Genomic DNA, 19,373 nt, shown 5'->3' with positions numbered 1-19,373 from the left:
GATGGTAGGTAGGTAGGTGGGTAGTCATTCAACCCTGCTAGTCACTAGATAGTAATTTCACTCCAGGTTACCTTGAGTCAATCTAGAGCACATCAACTGACTTATGATGGACAAGTGGTTATAGGATCATTGGGATGAGTTTAATATCACCAAAAGCCATAGATCCAACGTAGATAAACTCTATTTCACCCTGTCAAAGGCGTGCAGTACTAACGATGATGTTTTGTCGCATAGCGAGTGTCCTCCTTCAAGCAATTCCGTCGCTCCTATCCTGTTAACGCCTAAATCAAGGATATCGATGTTCCAACAACTGCCATGAAATATGGCCAGTTCATTTCGAAAGACTTGCTGTTGTTTCGTCTTTAATTCGTCATCTGTGTACTACGGCGCAGGCCTCTCAGTCGGTCGTCACAACCTCGTCCTTCTCGACACGAATCTGATGGTCCTCGTGGTTAATCTGGACGATCTCGAGCGCCTTCTCGGGTGCGATGACGGAGAAGCCCCTGGTCAACATGTTAGTGTCAAATCGTCGTAGTGCCAAAAGGGCGGGGGATCGTTGGCTGCCTACTTGATGATTGAATAAACATGTGTGATCTTGCCGCCAGCCTTCTTGAGAGCGTCTTTGCACTCTTCAACAATTGAATCGGGTGTGGACTCGTCCTCGAACCAGACGATGGCAGACTTCTTCTGATCAACAGCAAGGACACCGGGAACAACTGCAAGCGCAGCAGCGACGAAAGGGAGGAATCTCATATTGATAGCGGTATTGACGACGGCTTTGCCAAATAAAGATGATCGGTGTCAAAAGTGATGATATTTGTGACAAAAGTTGGTTTGATGTTAACGCGGTGGAATGATGGTTGAATGCTTGTTGCGTCAGATGCGGAAGGCGACGGGATGGTTTGAGACCTTATATGGCTGGCGGATGGCGAACCTCCTTCAAACTAAGACAGAGGCCTACTAAGGCCTGCTAGTTTACTGCCCGCATACCAGACCACAGGGTGCCGCATAGACTTCGGGGATCACTCCACTGTAACAAGTTAAAGCAGTCCCAGTGGTACATGGCGCAGTGACCAAGTGCCGAATTGGGCAGGTCGCCCACTCTCCTCTCCCAATCGCGTTGCTGTGAATGAGGGTACCTAAATTAGGCTGGAGGACACTTACGGTGCTCTGTACATTGTCATACAAACGGACGACGTAAACGGCGGGACAAGCGATCATGGGTTCAAAGGAGACACCTTTTGACTGCTACAATATCTCTCGAGGACCTCTTTCTGTTGGGAAACTGGTAAACATGACGTTTTGTCAGCCCTACTTCAACTCACACTGACAGGCAAGACTTGATTTCCCGCACATACTATGCGGGACGTTGCAGCAGCATATCCCTTCCATTTGACAACTATCATAGCGAGTCGATAGCGCAACTCAATAGTAGACCTCATATCCATGTGTCGTCATCGAGCTGATTTGTAGTTCGTCTCTACAGTACTGGGCCTCTGTCTTTGCCCGTCTGCACATCAGTGGTTCAGTTTCCAAGCCATGTTATTGGCTCTATATCTGCCAATCAGACTCTGCAAGTAGGTACGGTGATAGAGTCAAGACAACATCAGACTATCGTTCATCATGAGGAAACTAGATGATTATGTTTATCAGTCTATAGCCGGGTAATTTCTCCCTAATCGTAAAACGCCGCAAATGCTGGTAAAATCTCGCCTAACTCCTTGCAACGCCGAACTCGAAGTGCCGAAGAAATCACCTGTACAACGTGATCAACCTCTCGTGCCTCCGGGAATACTGTCATTCTCATTCCAGACTTCCTTGCTCTCCTGTTCAACAGCTCTCATGGCGACGGCGACATCTTCCAGCCGTGTTACAACATCGATGACGCCCTGGTTGACTCTTTGGAAATATCGATCGTTGGCTTCCCGTCTTTTCCTTGCTAGAAGAATGTCCACTTCTGTCTCTTCTTCGAGCTTATGACCCAGTCTCTCTACCCCCGTACCGCTGCTATCGGGTCGCGAAATGCTGCTACTTCCAACTGCACTCCTCTCGGTGCCTTCGAGGCCAGACTTTGACGTATCTCCCAACGCACCCTTCATGTTTCGAACTTCGGATCCAGTTACAGACCCCACATGATCGAGTTGTGCCGTTTCTATAACATCGTCTGCTTCACTTCTTGCCCAAGCTTGAGCGAGAGCGATTTGAGCAGCTCGTAGGTCAGCCAGTTTTCTGTCATGATCTGGGCCGAATACATGGGTCCCTCCAGAGGCTGACAGTTCGACTTCTTCCAGGGTTGCTTGCATTTCGGACCATAGGAGGTCAGTACGATCGCCAGTAGCGCGAGTACTCTCTGCAGGATATAATCCAGCCCGCTGAGGCACAACGGTTCCAGAACGTCCAGACTTTACAGATGGCGCATGCTCGACATTCGTCCTCAGATTTGATGGTTGTCCAATAAAAGGTACAGCCGGCGCATGGGTATTTGGTAAGGAGGTATTTGAAGCTGAAGGAGATGGATGTAGAAATAAAGAAGGGGGCGGGTCTCGTTGTCGACTTGTCGGTCGAATTAAATGAGACATTATGATTTCAGAGGCTTTTCAATGTGTTGTTTATAGCGTATGAGTAGCAATAGAACTATGCCTTGCTTCATTCCAAACAGAGTATCAAACGGTAACTGACATGGCCCTTGCTCGGCCTTGAGAGTCTACCTCTCAGGAGCTGCATAAAGACAGTGTCAGTAGCGGCATATATTCGGTATTTTTACTGTACTCGAACTTTAAACATCAGTCCTTCGCTACCTAAGCACTTCCGCTGCGGGTCAGAGGAACTTTCATGTGACGATGATTGATCGCTCCAGGGTAGGCTGGATTATCTTAGTCAGCAGTAGGGTTCCTAGGGCCATCAAACCCTACCTGGAATTTTTGCTTGTCGTTTGTTCAACTTTCTGCGGTACAGCAAATTACCATCACCAACCCGTCGTCGATACACAGACAGATCCGGTAGGTACCCCAGTAACCCAATACATTTTCCCAGCTGCTCTCGATCGCCTTGACCTTTTTTTTCCCCCATCGACAGTCGACTAACAACTTGAAGCAAAAATGGCTGGAGGCAAACCCCGTGGTCTTAACGCCGCCCGTAAGCTGCGAACAAACCGAAAGGACCAGAAATGGGCCGATCTCGCCTACAAGAAGCGTGCCCTTGGTACCGCTTATAAGTCTTCTCCATTCGGAGGTTCTTCTCACGCCAAGGGCATCGTCCTCGAGAAGGTCGGTGTCGAGGCCAAGCAGCCCAACTCCGCTATCCGAAAATGTGTCCGTGTTCAGCTCATCAAGAACGGAAAGAAGGTCACTGCCTTCGGTACGACGAATCCCACCTGCTACGAGAGATGACGGACGGCTTGAACTAACAATAATTTTAGTCCCCAATGACGGTTGCTTGAACTTCGTGGACGAGAACGACGAGGTCCTCCTGGCTGGTTTCGGTCGCAAGGGCAAGGCCAAGGGTGATATTCCCGGTGTGCGATTCAAGGTCGTCAAGGTCTCTGGTGTCGGTCTCCTTGCTCTGTGGAAGGAGAAGAAGGAGAAGCCCCGTTCTTAAGCGAAGAACGCGTGGATGGAAACAAAGTCATATTTCGACACGTGGAGTCTATTCGGATTGCTTGCATCGACATTACGGTTAGGGATCTGATCATGGGAGACGGGTCTGAAAAGGGAAAATAGATCACAAAGTCTTCGACGAACAAATCATGATGTGTACCCTGCGTGACGAGGAATTTCTGACATCAATCCCAGATCTCCGTGTATGATGACATTATGATACAATTGTTATACACTACCACAGCTTTTCTCCAATGCTTAGTTCTCAGATTTATCCTCCTTGGATACCTCGAGATATCTGACAACATAGTCTGCACCCAGCCCCAAACTGACCACTCCGCCAGTGATCCAGCAGCCATTGATGAACCACCACCAGCAATCCTTGACATTTTTAAGATTGACTCGTTTGATCATAAGACCAAGCGTGATCATTGCTCCTCCACAGCTTCCAACAAAGAAGGCTGGCCCAGCACCAGCTGCATACCCAGCTGCAGCAAGAAGTGATATCTGTGCAGCCGCCAATCCCGTAAGCACTTGCTTAGTCTCGGCATCATGCTTCAACGCAATGCTCTTGATTCCTGCCTTGGCGTCGTCCTTGATGTCCATGTGAGCATAGATCATGTCGTACAGCACTGTCCATGCAATATTGGAGGCATAGAGACAGACTGCGGCAGTTAGAGCAGGTGTATGTGATAGCAAGTCAATTCCAAGTGCCGGAAACCCCATGATTGCTCCCCATGAGAAGGTCAGGCCAAGGACTGCTTGAGGGTAATATGTGACTCTCTTGGCCAAAGGATAGCTGGCCACCAAAATCAAGCTAGGGACACCGTAGAACAGACAAGGTAAAGGAAATTGTAGCAATATTCCCAGGCCAGTGAGAAGCTGAAATCCGGTAAAGACAAGTCCTTTGAAAGGAGTAATGGCGCCGCGAGCAATCGGTCGGAGTCGAGTTCGCGACACATGTGGATCCAGGTTCCGGTCCCAGAGATCATTGATGGTACATCCAGCTCCTCTCATTATGAGGGCTCCGGAAAAGAAAAGGAGTGAGGTTCCAATAACAGAGCCCGGACTTGCCATTGGCATGGCCATTGGAGCAGCCATGAGTGTGGAAAAGAGACATGGAAAGAAGAGGTAGTAAGTACCTGCGGGCTTGTCAAGTCGAATAAGTTCAGCATAAGGCACCCAAGATGCTGGGAGCTTAGCTAGCAGTCCTGTCTCAGGCGGTTTATAAGGTGCTGGTGTTGTTGCAACTGAGGGTGAGTCCAGATCTTGAGCAACCACTGTTGAGGACTGAGGACGAGATTTAGCTTCGTGGAACGCAACCACTCGCTGGGTGTTGTGCCATGGTTGCCTCAAGGATTTTGAAATATGAACAGGAGAGGGTCGTGCTTGAAATTGTCTGCGAACTCTCAATGTTGGACCCGAGATGCCTCGACATTGAGCCCAGGCCGCAGCCCGAGGGAGTGCATTGAATCTCATGGATCAAAGTCTACGAACCTACATGGATAATGAGAACACCATCTATCAATTGCCGTGGAAAGTCATGATGCTTACCACAAAGCCCGTGAAGTAAAACCTTATCACGAAGGATCCTAATGCCAGGCCACTCAAGCTGTGATTACAACAAGGCTTGAACACAAAAATTGAATTATAAAGTGAATAATCCTTGCATCCATCTACCTATGGGGGGTAGGTTAGGTAGGTAGGTTAATTAGTACTTTAGTGGAGTGAAATGGCCAAGCTTGGAAGTGATGTGAGATGCGGGTCGATCACGTGCAGCGCTTTCTGTCACCCATACGCTTTTGATTGGCCTCGCATGTCAAACGGCCAAGCTTGTGACGCGACTAATCGTAAGTCTCTTGGAATTTCGAGATTCTCAAACACCTACCCAGGTATTTATCGTTCAGCAAATACCGCCAGCGAATCTTTCGCATCGAATGGTAGTGGTCTAGGACGAATGGCTTCGCGGCCTCCTTCCTTACACCAAAAGAACTTGTTGTACAGTCACCTTCACCACCAGAGCCTGCTGCGATATAGGTAATCTTAACCACAACTCCACTATAGCTATGCACACGCGTAGCACTTAAGAAGCTCGACATAATGCCGACATCACTGCATCCGCAGGCAAAATTCGATCCTATACCACCTGACTTAGACTTGTATAGTCTAGTGGACAAGACCTCTAACTTCCAATGGGTTCAGCGCGTTTCAAGAAGTCAAATACGCACCCTTGGTCAACAGGAGTTTGAGAAGCTTGTGTTGATTCACGTTATCATCGGCGGCAAGCCTCTGATTATTGATGGATGGGACGGCGTTCTCCCCACATCCCTTTTTGACGTAGCTTGGCTAGAGAAGACACATGATAAAACACGTACGTTGCTCTATTTCCCATAACTGTCGCAGCTACTGATGCTTTTCTACAGAGGAGAATGTGAGAGATATCACCGCTGGGACCGACATCCCTATGACGATGGGCCACTATCTACGATCAATGCGACAGCTCGCGAACCAGTGGACCCCCGCAAACTTCCGCGACGAGCGACGACAGCGTCTCTACCTTAAGGATATCGACTGCCCTGCAGAGTGGCATGATGCACTACAAAAAGTCATCCACCCGAATCTATTTTACCTAAACGAGAACGCCAGCCAAGCCGGAGGCTTACAACAGGATGAAACCGCATTCCGCGATGAAGCTGCAGCAGCGCCAGCCGGTGACCTGATGTCAAGTTTGCCAGAGGAGATGCGCGCCCAAAACCTTATGTGCTATGTTGGACACGAAGGTACATACACTCCAGCACATCGTGAAATGTGTGCATCGTTAGGCCAAAATATCATGGTGGAAGCATCGAGCGACGAGAATGGTGAGAAAACAGGCAGCTCGATCTGGTTTATGACGGAAAGCAAGGATCGTGAGGTTGTGCGCGAGTACTTCCTCTCCATGCTGGGCCATGATATTGAAATTGAGAAGCACTTTGCTCAAATCAACGCATGGAAGAAAGCGCCTTTCGACGTGTACATCGTCGAACAGAGAGTCGGCGATTTCATTCTGATTCCGCCCCTGGCAGCACATCAAGTTTGGAACCGAGGTACTCGAACGATAAAGGTGGCTTGGAATCGCACAACTGCCGAAACTCTTGAGATGGCTTTACATGAAGCGCTTCCGAAGGCTCGCCTTGTCTGTCGTGACGAGCAGTATAAAAACAAAGCCATTATCTTCTTCACTTTGCAGAAGTACTACCGTCAACTACAAAAACTCGAGGAGAATGCAGAAATGACATCCATGAGCTTTATGGGGATTGGGCAAGACATTCTCAGGAGCTCGCCTCGTGCCAAGCAACTTGCCGGCGACTTCAAGAAGCTCTTTGCGCTCTTTACCGAGATCTTGCTTGACGAGATGTTTGCATTCAAGGAAAAGGAGGTGGAGTTGATTGAATTCGACTCTTGCATTACTTGTTCATATTGCAGATCCAACATCTTCAACAGGTTTCTGACGTGCAAACACTGCACTCGTATGCTCGTCAACGGTGATGAAGACACATATGATGTTTGTATGGAATGTTACGCTATGGGGCGGTCTTGCGCGTGTCTATCGGGTCTACAATGGTGCGAACAATGGACATGGGCTGATTTGGTCAATAATTACGAGGACTGGCGTTCTATGATTATTAAGAACGATGGGTTTGTTGACTTTGAGTCTTCGCCGCAGCCCCTTGAGATTGCCCGGCAGCGCTCTGCAAAGAAATCTCTCGCACAAATTTGTCAAGAGGCCTTAAGAAGGCGACCCTGGAAGGATATCACCCAGCCGGAACGTGAGCTTACCCCAAGCGAATCGGAGCCAGAGGTTGATGGAGAGGGAAGGCCTAAGAAAAAATACAAGAGGAAGAAGAAGCGAGGAGAGCTCCGACGATGCCATGTATGCTGTCACAAGGACTATGCTTACCGAGTACACCAATGCACAAACCCCGGCTGCACCGAGTCTTACTGCTACGGCGTCCTTTACAGAGCCTTTGACATGTTACCACAAAAGGTTCTGGAGGATGAACAGTGGCAATGTCCTAAGTGCTTGGGTATCTGCAATTGCGGTTATTGCCGTCGTGTAGGCAACACAGACCCGTACACGCCAAAGAATACTTTGCTAGGACACGATACACGCCCCATCGCTGACGATCGAAGTGTGGAGGCGCTTGTTGATTTCCGTGTCCACAATCTCTCGTGGCTCAAGGCTGCTGGGGAGGAAAGTCGCAGTAACAACAGCAGACGAATGAAGAGATTGCGAGAGCAGGCCGACAGCGCAAAGGCACAGGATATCACAGAGCAAGAAGAAGCAGAGCAAGCTATACAAGCCGATGCCGAGCCTCACGAAGCTAGTCGTGTGCATGTATCCGGCATGAACGGTTATGGAGATCAGAGTCATGTTCTTAGTGGCCACGGCGATCAGCACATGACCGACAACAACGTCCAAGGACCGTTGCCGCGTTATCATGAAATGAATGGCGAACAAGCCGACGAATCCATGGCTATGGATATGTCCCAGCTGGAAGATGCTGATGCATCCTTATACCCAGATCCTTCATTGGTGGCTCGACAGCGTATAGGCATGGGCTATTATGAACCAGACGATGCACCGGACAGGATTCTCTTTGACCCTTTCCAGGCACCTTCTGAGGAGGCCATACGGCCATCTGAGCCGGATGTTCCTGAATTTGTAAAGAAGTCTATTCGGGCGGCCAAAAGAAAAGCGAAAAGAGAGAACGAAGATCCAGATTTTGTTGTTGGCAAGGGGCATCACAAAAAGCCTCGTCTTACAACTGAACCTGAAGTAGACTTTTTGGACAGTATGGACCCTGCTTTATTCAACGGGCCGCCCATTGCTCCTGTAGCTGTTATGGATCACCCTAGTCAAGCTAATGGGGACCAAAGCGTGGCACAAGATGAAGCAACCGACAATGTTCGGGATGCATCAGATGAGGCTCCAGCTCCACCTAAGAAACGGGGTCAGTTGTTATTTGATGCGAACGAGCCGGAGCTTAGGCATGCCAAACCAATAGCATCCTACGTTGAGGCTGAAATGGATTCCGATGAGTTTGAAGAGGAGCAAGTCCAGCAAGCAAAGGCCCCATCAACTCAAAGTGATGCAGTTGGGGCTAAGAAATCGGATGTCGATCTAGCTGCTGATGCAGTTCGTGCTCTGTTTGGAACATCCTCATCCTCTAGTCCACAGCCCTTTATTGAGGCCGATCCAGCCTCTAGCGCCGAGACTGGGACTCCTAAACGACGTGGTCGTCCGCCCAAGAATGCATCCTCTGTCACGCAGTCCACGCCTGTCGGTTCGTCCCAAAGGCCCAACTACGGACGAAAAGGCCGGCCCAGAGGTCGGCCTCGAAAATCACTTCTGTCTCTAGTTACAGCTACTGGCAACTCGACTGAGATCATCGATGAATCTTCTCGGAACCAAGACAGCGATAGTGACGTGGAACATGAGAAAATGGTCCGTGAGTTGGAGGCTAACCTCGCTGCAGACTTGACGCAAGGTGTGTCGGAGGCTACGGTAGAGCCTACTCAGCCTCGACGCCGAGGAAGACCAAGGAAATCCGGTGTGGCTACCATCGCGGTAGCTTCTGCCCCTACTGCTGTACCTGAAGAAGACGTTGAGATCGAGGGTCGTTTCTCCAGGTCGGCGCGTCGTACGCGTGGATCAGAGGATGCTGTGAACAAGCCCAGTCGACCATCCATCTCGCCTCCACCGCCAACGGCCGGTGGGGCAGGGACACATTTCATGTCTATGGCTGAGCGAATGGCACTTAAAGGAAAGAAATTCAAGATTGGCAAACGAAAGTCAAAGGGCGTCTCTGATAGTGCGGCTGCCACACAGTCGGAAGCCACGACGCCCACGTCAAACGCTGAAGCTCCCAAAGAGGTGGCTGACGAACCAATGGCGGACTATGAAGAACTGATCTCTCGTGAACCGAGCCCTGATAGTGAGTATACCGGCCGACAGTCGCCTCAAGTCTCTGTTGATCATGAGAGTTCGCGAAGTCCCTCACCACCTCCTCCCACCCGACGACCTGCACAGCCAACTGTAGTCCGGATTGGTGACACGGACTCGGAGGCAGGGCAGAGTGACTCTATGACAGGATCAGAATCGGGTAGCGACGGTGACATTCCTGCAAGACAAAGCTTTGGCCGCGGGGGTGGCCGCGGTCGGGGGCGTGGTAGAGGGAGGCCAAGGGGTAGAGGAAGAGGGCATTAAGGCGTGTAGAACATACGAAGCATTTTGATTTCGTCAACACATTGATACCTATTAGAACGACACGATGGACTTGTTTGTAGCATGTATTCTCATTCTCCTGCTTCGGGAAGTGACGAGGACACAATAATCTTTCTGACATATATTCATGGCTATAATCTGTCTTATGATCGACATTGCTGTGTGAGTGTACTCTTATTGATACGTGTGGCTGGTATTATAAGTGTAATAAATCCAACTGTGTCTCCAAATCATGCCATCGCCCATTTCGCTTAGGATCTAGTTTTCTCAGGTCGTTCAGCCAGGACGCGACCTCGATTTGTTCTTCAGACTCAAGCGGATGCCCACTAAGTCGAGCTAATGCCACCGCATACTCAGCAAGAGCTTCGTAGATCCGTTTGGTATTACGGTAGTCTTCTAATAGGTCTTTCATCTTGGCCATTTCGCGTCCAATATATGATTTGCGGTCATCCGTGGTGAGATTTGGGGCTATTTGGCGGCTAGAAGTGGGATCGGCCAGATTCAGGACGAGGAACTGGTGGTAGTACCATAATGATTGATCTTCAGGTCCTACATCCAGACCTTCGTCGACAAGTTCAAGTTCTGATCCCGAGTCAGCGATGTCAAGCAAAATGTACTGTGAAGACGAACCTTGGTCCAGGAAAGCTTTGCGTGACTCGTCGTCCGCGTTACGTTCGTTGAGAAGCCTCGTTATAAGCTGGCTGCGATTATGCCACGCCGAGAAATTGGAGAGATCCTCGTGGATCTTTTTTGTCGTATACAGAAACTCAGGTTCGACCAAGCTCTGTCCATTCAAGAGAGGGCTTTCGAGCTGCGCTACGACGTGTCGACGGTAGCCCCAAGCGTGAAAATTGCGTCGGTCCTTGGTGAGCATCTTGCTAACAAGACCCAGCTCCTCCTCCCAAATACGCCGGGCCGTAGATACATCGAGCCTTTCGATTGCGCGGTTAAGTGTCCAGAGTCGATAGTTCCATATCCAGTAGCATTTAGGAAATTCCAGCAGAAGGGGAACGGTGAAAGCCAGCTCGGCACGGATAACTTCGGCGTCGGTATCGCTGTCAGTTGTTGTACCAGTCTTCCCAGCTGTCGGGGGTTTGGGGAGTGGCCGGGTCTCGGTCGAGGATGAGGGCGACGAAGCGGCGGAAGAGGTTGTGGGAATGTCGGTCGCTATAGTATTCTGCGACACCTTCGAGGGCGGCGATCCATCCGACGGTTTGGATAATAAGCCAGAGATTAGACAGCGCCTGCGGGCGTTCCATATCGTGTAATACTCCGGGTTGAGGCGCAGGAGCTTCGAGGTGAGCTGGAATGTCTCGGGTCCGTAGTGGTTGTCGGATATCTGCTCGCGCGTGTGAGGAGAGCGTAGTGTTCCAAGCATTCGGGTGTGGTGCTGACCTTTTCACGAATTTGGCTCTCGAGGCTACGGTACTTTTCGATCTTGACCAAGTCCTGTTTGCGCTGCTCTTCTGTCCGAGACCGCGCAGTGCGGGCTATGCCGTGCTGGAAGCCTTGGGATCAGCATCAGTTACAGTAAACATGGTGTTCTAGGAGAGTGAACACTAACACTGGTCATGTTGAGGCGTATCCTCTCTAATGAACTGGCCCGGGAGTCGCCAGCAGTGATGATCAGTTAGACGCAGGGTTTGTAATTGTTTACTGTTGCTATGAGGGACGTGATTCCAACCCCACGTTAGTACAAGTGTAAGGTACCTTTCTAAGGTAGCATGCAACCTACTAACCTACTAACCTATTGCCTTGCGTTCTTATGTGAATAGGTCTACCTACTAAGGTACCTATTGCAGGCTCTTACTTCTCTCTTCACTCAATATCATGTATTATAAGCATTATAAGATGACCATGGACTTTTCTGTAGGTTAGACGTTCTGATGTTGTTGTCCGCTAAGTGAACGGCTGCAGATAGAGACATGGGAATCCCACAAAGTTGTCCTCAAACGCCGTTTCTGATGAAAGCAGAATATGAGTGCAGCATTTTATCAGCGACGGCTGCACGTCTCGAAATACCATGTACGACTAGTTATAAATTGATACTAATGAATAGTGTCTCACCTGAGCCAGATGTTTAGCTGTACTGCATTTAAACCTGCCACACACAGTCCCCTAATCACCGAATTCAAACGCGGCGTAATAAGGATAACGCAACGACTATTGTCACGTCAAGGCTAAATTTGATCTTGTGATCTTGGACTTTCATCACGATATACACTCAATCGAGTACGAATTCCTTGCTTTGGGCGGACAGGCTTCCAAGCTGAAACCTGCAGCTGTAACCTTCAATGAAGATTCAAGTATAACGTGTTGAACAGTCTTTGTATGTATGATGCAAATGAGTTTTCTTATTCTATTCACCTCTGCCCGTCGATCCAGAAGACTCTCCTTTCCGCCAGACTGCGCAGGTGTAGGAAAGGAGGCCGAGAGCCATGTGAATTTAGAGGTCGTTTGTTCATCGTAAAGAACAACAAGAGGCGATCATTTGCTACCCACTGAAACCAAAAACATTGGTTTCACGATATTCAATCCTGGTGTGTAGTATCGACTGACACATAGGACAACATATGTGACGCAGCGACCTCCTGTATAGAGAATAATATACTACATAGGTACATCGAGACACTGAGTACCTATTCAGCGATTCTATAAAGCAAAACTGGTACTTTTTACGACATTGAATCTCTGTACAAGCGCTTGGTCCAGACGATTACCTGTTAGTAGGTTAGTAGGTACCTCCTATGATCTAGCATGTAGGTATATAGAGCGAGTATGTATCCTCCTCTGGCTCCTTCCATATTTTGGTCCTCCCTTCTCTCTTATCTACTGCCTTTTTCTTTGCCGCATACTACTCGCCATCTTCTTCTTTCGACCTCGATCATAGACAATCTAAAAATTCAGCGAACAAAGGAAAAGAAAAGATGTGGCCATCTATTCGCCGGTCGCTGGCAGCCGTTGCCATATTTCACGCTACCCTTTGCCTTGCACTCCTCCTTGGACGACCACTTCATACGAAAGAGATAACCCAGCATACTAAAAACCATGTCAACGCTGTCTATTTCACTAACTGGTTTGCTGAGTCTTGCATAGAAATTAAATATTAACTGACTTAGTATAGGGGCATCTACGGAAGGAACTTTCAGCCTCAAGATCTTCCAGCTTCCCAAATCACACAAGTATTATTTGCCTTCTTGAATATCAAGCCTGACGGGACTGTGTAAGTTCAAGCACATTATGTTCGGAAATATATTGACGAGATCCATAGGTACTCAGGAGACAGTTACGCGGACTTGGAGAAGCATTATGAAGGAGATCGTGAGTTGATGCCCCTGTCTTGTTTCAATATCTAAACCAGGAAAAGGCTGGGATGACCAAGGAGTCAACGCATATGGATGCGTGAAGCAGCTCTTCCTGTTGAAAAAATCCCATCGGCATCTCAAGGTCATTTTATCCATTGGCGGATGGACTTGGTCGACCAATTTTCCATCTGCGGCCAGCACCAGTGAAAACCGCCTCAGATTCTCCAAGTCTGCTGTCACTCTGATGAAAGACTGGGGATTCGATGGGATCGATATCGACTGGGAGTACCCCAACGACAAAAATGAAGCCACCAACTTTGAATTACTACTTCAAGCCGTTCGAGACGAACTTGACTTGTATGCCAGCCAAAACGCACCCGGCTATCGTTTCCTGCTTTCCATTGCCGCGCCCGCTGGTCCCGACAAGTACAACAAGATCCACCTTGCCAATATTAGCAAATTTGTTGATCAGATTAACCTTATGGCTTACGACTACTCAGGAAGTTGGGACAGCACCAGTGGCCACAATGCGAACTTGTTTCCCTACAAGGCCAGTGCGAACCCATACAACACGGACAAAGCCATCAATGACTACATAAATTCTGGTGTTCCGGCAGAAAAAATCGTCCTTGGCATGCCTATTTATGGGCGCTCGTTTGAAGGGAATCTGGGTATCGGCAAATCCTTCAGTGACGTTGGACAGGGCTCTTGGGAGAGGGGCGTTTGGGACTACAAGGCGTTACCCAAGGCCGGTGCGGAGATCGAGTATGACAAAGAGGCTCAAGCTTACTATAGCTACGATCCTATCACTCACGAGTTGATCTCCTATGATACGCCAGAAGCGGTAGAGAACAAGGTGGGCTATGTTCTAAAACATGGCCTCGGAGGGAGCATGTTTTGGGAAGCCTCAGGGGACAAGAAGGGTAACGAGTCGCTTATCAGTATAAGCTACAACTTTCTGGGGACCTTGGCTGCATCAGAGAATTGGCTGGACTTTCCAGGGTCAAGATATGCAAACATTGCCTTGGGAATGCCGAATTAGCGGGCGCAAGTCTGATTATTTGTTGCTTATCGACAAGGCAGCACTGCAGCTTTACGCTGTTGCCCTATTCAAGGAGCAATGAGAAACTTGTGAGATAAACATACCTACCTACCTAGGTAATGAAATCAGTTTTACTAAGCCATTCTGTCTTGATATTGGATGTGAGTTTCCGGCTACCATCGTTAGAAGGTACTATGATAGATCAGTTAAACCGGATGATAGACTGAAATAGTGACCTGAAAACGTGATTATTTGTTTGCACTTTTCATAACTGTCATGAGAATGGAAGGAAGCGAGTGATTATGATATCAAAGAGCAGGTGCTACCTTTTTGTGTTTCTAATGCATCAGCCTACTGTAGGTATTGAGTCCGTGGCATGACTCCTTCCTCTCAACAACCACTCCTTTTTACCTCTTCATCCTAACCTCTCTCCCCTACAAAATTCTTTCGACAAACATCAATACTTTTCCACCATCTGGCTGGACAGAACAACTTACTATTAAGTAAGGGACTGTCTGTCGTGACAGTATTGTTCAAATCATAGATAGAAGTTCATTCGTTTCTTTATGCTCTATACTTCGAGGGAATCCACGACTCCTCACCACATCAACATCGACAAGAATGTTCCGGATGCCACCTCGCCGTCCCCGATCTGCCCGACGGAAGTGTGACGGAGTTTTGCAGCCACCAAGTCCATCGGATTCTGGGTATAGTTCCGCAGAAGATGTTTTGGAATACTCGCACAATACCCACAAGAGATACCTCCATTCTTTCGATGGTTCTGGTCCAGATGGTACGCCTATGCTGAAACTACTCGGGAATGAGGAGAAAATACCCCCTGCGGGCAAACAGAAGGAGGTTCAGGTTGGAATTACTACAACACCCGAGCATCATCATCACAGGCAGAAACCAAACGTTGTTTCTCCCTTCATTTGTCCGCAAAGTCCGAAGCGCTTGCCCCTGCAAGATAAAAGAATTGACCACAACAGAAGCCTGGATAGATACGTTCCAAGACGTGACTTCGTCTCTCCGTCATCTGAAAGATATCGGACTACCAAACAAAGTCAGGATTTGTCTAGAGAAGAGCGCTTGAAGCGCAACAAGAGTGCCTCGGCCGATCCCTTTGTTCTCAAACGTCGTGTTCTGGACCCTGACCCACGTTTCCCTTTCAGAGTTGACGACACCGGTCGAGATAGAGGTTAGAAGGCCGGTGCATCAGTATTTCTGTGCTGACATATGTCTTTCCTGCAGGTGTAGCTCTGGGCCAGCTCCCACAGAACCGAGGAGGCGAGCGCCAGGTCAGCATGGGAGCCATGTGGTCAGTTGGAGGTGTTGCACCTAGCACAATTGCGGTCGATGACGGACAAGGACATCTCGTCCGACGTAGAACGAATGCCCGCTTATTTCCCACCCCTTTGCAAGAAGGACTTGTCAGCACGTCGGTCGAGAAAGAGAAGCATGAGGGCCGCATTGCTTCAGCTCTGAAGATCGATCAGGTTCGCAAGATCCTTGAGTTCGCGGAGAATCAGCAGATACCCCGAGGCCTAAGACGCCATGCTCAGCAGACAGAGTTCAGCCAAACAAGTTGGAATGGGTATCAGTGGGCCAACAAAGAGGAGTGGTCAGGTATGCTCGATATAGCGAATTTGCTGAAGCTGAGACTGACCCATGACAGCCCCCATGAGACCAGCAAGACAACGGCTTCTCCCAGCAGCTCCGTTCAGGTAGGTATATCGGAAAATTAAAAGACACAGTGAACTGACATGCTCCAGGGTGCTTGATGCGCCGAACCTCAAAGATGACTTTTACTGCTCACCATTAGCATACTCAGCTACCACGCATACCCTAGTTGTTTGTCTGGGAAGTATGCTCTACGCTTGGTCTGAGTTCCGAGGCGTTCAGTTGCTCCATGGTGCTCATCCCGACATCTAGTTGACGTCGGTCGCCTTCTCGTCAACGCAAGGAGGCAAAGCCGTGCTTGGGATCGGGCATTCAGACGGCCGGATCATTTTCCAATCCATGTTCGACACACTGCCGCGATTCGAAGTTCGCCAAGCGTTCCCCATTTCTTGCGTCAGCTGGCGTCCCACGTGTACTCTACGACCCTCCAAGAACCCTCTCATCCCTGGGGTTCAAGTACAGACTGAGGACCTGGTGGTCGGTGACGATATGGGTAATATCTATTATTACGTGGTAGAGTGGCCAATAGGCTGGGAAATCACCCGGAACACATGGCCTGGTGCAGTATCGTTGATAGCCAGGATCAGCAATATTCACTGTCAGCAAGTATGCGGTCTTGCATGGTCATATGATGGTCGTCTATTCGCCTCGGGGGGTAACGACAATCTTTGCTGTCTTTTCGATGCTGGACAAGTTGTTGGACGGCGACTCGAACCTACTATACCAGGGAACGGGAATCGAGCGCGTGTCGAAGCTGGCAGCGCCTATGGTGGTATTGAGACAAGAGCCACACAGCTAATAGGTCTCTCTCGAAGTGACGGTGGTTACACGGCACAGTTGCGATTAGTACCAGATGCTACTGATGATGTCCGCTGCCTTGGTCCTGGCATTGCGAAGCATCACTGGAGTCACGACGCTGCTGTCAAGGCTATAGCTTTCTGTCCTTGGAGGCGTGGATTAGTCGCAACAGGAGGTGGCTCTAATGACAAGTGCATCCACTTCTTTCACACACCATCTGGGGCAGCTTTGGCAACGATATCAGTATCCGCCCAGGTCACCTCGCTCATCTGGAACACAACCCGCCGAGAGATTGCGGCCACATTCGGTTATCCTTCGCCAGAGCACCCATATCGGGTCAGCGTTTTCAGTTGGCCCGAATGTAGACAAGTTGCAGCAATACCTTGGGAGGATGACTTGCGGGCTCTTTATGCCATTGCTTATCCTCGAGGGCCAACTTCGGGCGACCCAACTGTCACGGGAGGGGGGCAGGAAGGGTGCATTGTTGTTGCATCGAGCGATAGAAGCATCAAATTCCATGAAGTATGGTCGCGAGAAAAGGGCGTGACTATAGGCGCCACCGGCATTCTGGCAGGAAGTGATATCCTCGAAGGACTTGAGGGCATTGACAAAGAAGGGGATATCATCCGTTGAAGTGTTCCTGTTCGACTTGATCTGTACCTGAGGGTGAAACGTCCTGGCCATAAGTAATTTTAAGGTTCGAAGACTTCGAAGCTGAAAGAATGAAAATATGATACGATGAGAATCCTGACCTGATGGCTATTCTTGTCAAGCTCTGTTGAAAATTACTCCCGCACGTATGTACAGATGTGTAGGAAGCTACCCGTTTCCCTGCAAATGACGTGAAAGAATAAGATAAATTATCGACATGTGTAATAGACCCTGAGCAACGCCCATACCAAAGACTCCAAAAACTCCAACTGATGCGCTTCGCCGCTTGTCACCTTCTGAGACAAATAAAGAACAATTCAGTCATTTCAGGATAGCAATCAGAAGCACGAGAATAATTATGAGAACTACAATAGTGGTCATTTGCTTATTCTCGCCTGCCCCGCGAGCAACCTTTCCGAGCATTCGACTTGCGCGGTCCAACCGGCTTTGATGGCGGTCGGTGACAGCCTCAACATCATCGAGCATAGCAACGTGGCTGTCAAGCTCATCCCCGATTTGCATGCTCAGTTCGCGCTGGCGTCCGATAGACTCGCCCAGGCGATCGAGCTGCTCGTCTTGTTGCTCAAGAATCTGAGCGTGATACTGGTGAAGCTGCTGGTTGTCCATCCCGTGGGCTTCATCCCGGTAGCCTGCGCTGTCATCGGGATCATCGCGATAGCGGCCGAAAAGCTCGGCGGATGGGGAAGGAGGGGTGTCGCTGAAACGAACAGTTTTTGGCTTTCGAGAGGTCGGCGATGTAGAAGCTGCATGTTCAAAATCGTCGGCGAGTTCCTCCGAGTTAGGATGGGTGAGAGTTTCAGTTGTTGAGGAGGAGGGGTGGCCTCGGAATTGGGCTGTAAGGTCGTCTAGTTGTTTCTGGAGCGAGGAGATGGATTCTGCGAGGCTGGAGGCGGCACTGCAATGTCAGTCACGATAACAGCAGTACGCAAGGCAGTCGGACATACGTTGCATCACCAGCTTCGACGAGCCGCTGTTCCTCCTTGCGGAGGCTGGTCAAGCCATCACGGAACTGGTCAAAAGACCGGGAGATGTGACCATCCTGGGAGTCGCCTTCGAGGTTTAGATTCTTTGCTCGCTGTCGCTCGAGAAGCGAGAGCTTTATATGGTCGGCGAGAAGAAAGAGCTGGCTTGCGCTCGACATTGTTGGCAATATATTATGATGCGATGGCGGTGGATTAATCACTTGGAGAAGAGCTCTCTGATCGGGAACGTGCAAACTAATGCGACAGGCAGCTAGCTAGGTACCTTGGCAGTTAGACCCAGCACCGACGTAAAAAGAAAAAAGGAAATGACAGATGATCTTTGCTGTGAATCAGCGTTGCGATGATGATGAATGCCGAGGAAGGGGAAGTTAATTATGCCAAACTTAGATGTCTCTACAAATACCTGGTGCCTACCTTAGTAGGTACCTCCTAGGAGGTAGGTAGGTTAGTACTAAGGTACTAAGGTATTCTACGTACGGGGTGGTGTTACTTGAGCTCCGACCGAAGTATCGCTTCAACCTGGGCAATAGTACAGTCGCTCAAGATACCTAAAAGGCTACCTTTACCCCTGGTTTTGCAAAGTCTCCTTGCATTTTTCATCTATCTAACATTGATCCGAGGTACCTCGATTGCCTCAATTGGAGGAGGCTGGGTACAGGCTTCCCCTGAGCCAGCACCACTTCGGGGCAGTAATATGAAAAGCGAGCATATTCGTGATACAAACTCGGTACGGATACGTTCAGGAAGAACGAGTCTTGCCAGAGGGCAAGAAAAGAAGAAGAATGGGGACAATTAGGTTTTCCATGTTCCTCATCAAAAGGAGATAAGGTCCAGAAGAGCAGGACAAATACTACTACTGGCTGCCCATGCACCTGCTGAGAGACACAGGCCGGCCAGCAATATATCAGACGTTGCCAAGATACTACGGAGTAATTAATGCCTAGGTTAGTAGTGCGTATGTAGTGATATGTGCAGTGGCATCTCGTATAGTCTAATTTACACATCGTTACTGGTAATCGTCGCGGCCAC

General features: G+C 49.2%; 10 protein-coding genes across 10 annotated transcripts; 5 read left to right on the top strand and 5 right to left on the bottom strand.

Annotated features, from left to right (window-relative positions):
• Positions 1–397: 397 nt before the first annotated feature.
• Positions 398–753, bottom strand: FPOAC1_009452 (uncharacterized protein; the record flags this gene model as incomplete). The annotated part of the gene is made up of 2 exons (XM_044853878.1): positions 398–503; positions 569–753. The coding sequence occupies 2 exons, from the start codon at positions 751–753 to the stop codon at positions 398–400; spliced, it is 291 nt and encodes a 96-aa protein (XP_044706548.1).
• Positions 754–1,769: 1,016 nt separating this feature from the next.
• On the bottom strand, positions 1,770–2,579 carry FPOAC1_009451 (uncharacterized protein; the record flags this gene model as incomplete). Its single annotated transcript, XM_044853877.1, has 1 exon — positions 1,770–2,579. One exon carries the CDS (start codon positions 2,577–2,579, stop codon positions 1,770–1,772), a length of 810 nt encoding a protein of 269 aa, XP_044706547.1.
• A 519-nt stretch (positions 2,580–3,098) lies between these two features.
• Positions 3,099–3,597, top strand: CRP28 (40S ribosomal protein S23; the record flags this gene model as incomplete). The annotated part of the gene is made up of 2 exons (XM_044853876.1): positions 3,099–3,357; positions 3,419–3,597. The coding sequence occupies 2 exons, from the start codon at positions 3,099–3,101 to the stop codon at positions 3,595–3,597; spliced, it is 438 nt and encodes a 145-aa protein (XP_044706546.1).
• A 257-nt stretch (positions 3,598–3,854) lies between these two features.
• Positions 3,855–5,075, bottom strand: FPOAC1_009449 (uncharacterized protein; the record flags this gene model as incomplete). Its single annotated transcript, XM_044853875.1, has 1 exon — positions 3,855–5,075. The coding sequence occupies one exon, from the start codon at positions 5,073–5,075 to the stop codon at positions 3,855–3,857; it is 1,221 nt and encodes a 406-aa protein (XP_044706545.1).
• A 621-nt stretch (positions 5,076–5,696) lies between these two features.
• On the top strand, positions 5,697–9,846 carry FPOAC1_009448 (uncharacterized protein; the record flags this gene model as incomplete). Its single annotated transcript, XM_044853874.1, has 2 exons — positions 5,697–5,967; positions 6,020–9,846. The coding sequence occupies 2 exons, from the start codon at positions 5,697–5,699 to the stop codon at positions 9,844–9,846; spliced, it is 4,098 nt and encodes a 1,365-aa protein (XP_044706544.1).
• A 214-nt stretch (positions 9,847–10,060) lies between these two features.
• On the bottom strand, positions 10,061–11,437 carry FPOAC1_009447 (uncharacterized protein; the record flags this gene model as incomplete). Its single annotated transcript, XM_044853873.1, has 4 exons — positions 10,061–10,446; positions 10,495–11,203; positions 11,260–11,372; positions 11,431–11,437. The coding sequence occupies 4 exons, from the start codon at positions 11,435–11,437 to the stop codon at positions 10,061–10,063; spliced, it is 1,215 nt and encodes a 404-aa protein (XP_044706543.1).
• A 1,354-nt stretch (positions 11,438–12,791) lies between these two features.
• CHI1_2 (Chitinase 1) lies at positions 12,792–14,211 on the top strand (the record flags this gene model as incomplete). Its single annotated transcript, XM_044853872.1, has 4 exons — positions 12,792–12,940; positions 12,989–13,087; positions 13,136–13,185; positions 13,232–14,211. 4 exons carry the CDS (start codon positions 12,792–12,794, stop codon positions 14,209–14,211), a joined length of 1,278 nt encoding a protein of 425 aa, XP_044706542.1.
• Positions 14,212–14,832: 621 nt separating this feature from the next.
• On the top strand, positions 14,833–16,143 carry FPOAC1_009445 (uncharacterized protein; the record flags this gene model as incomplete). Its single annotated transcript, XM_044853871.1, has 4 exons — positions 14,833–15,409; positions 15,463–15,837; positions 15,887–15,935; positions 15,984–16,143. The coding sequence occupies 4 exons, from the start codon at positions 14,833–14,835 to the stop codon at positions 16,141–16,143; spliced, it is 1,161 nt and encodes a 386-aa protein (XP_044706541.1).
• An 87-nt stretch (positions 16,144–16,230) lies between these two features.
• On the top strand, positions 16,231–17,322 carry FPOAC1_009444 (uncharacterized protein; the record flags this gene model as incomplete). Its single annotated transcript, XM_044853870.1, has 1 exon — positions 16,231–17,322. One exon carries the CDS (start codon positions 16,231–16,233, stop codon positions 17,320–17,322), a length of 1,092 nt encoding a protein of 363 aa, XP_044706540.1.
• Positions 17,323–17,661: 339 nt separating this feature from the next.
• FPOAC1_009443 (uncharacterized protein) lies at positions 17,662–18,502 on the bottom strand (the record flags this gene model as incomplete). The annotated part of the gene is made up of 2 exons (XM_044853869.1): positions 17,662–18,256; positions 18,306–18,502. 2 exons carry the CDS (start codon positions 18,500–18,502, stop codon positions 17,662–17,664), a joined length of 792 nt encoding a protein of 263 aa, XP_044706539.1.
• Positions 18,503–19,373: the final 871 nt, after the last annotated feature.

This window comes from Fusarium poae, chromosome 3 (assembly GCF_019609905.1).
Source record: "Fusarium poae strain DAOMC 252244 chromosome 3, whole genome shotgun sequence".
NCBI lineage: Eukaryota > Fungi > Ascomycota > Sordariomycetes > Hypocreales > Nectriaceae > Fusarium > Fusarium poae.
The sequence above is the reverse complement of the archived record's forward strand: the minus strand, read 5'-3'. Positions and strand labels throughout refer to the sequence as shown.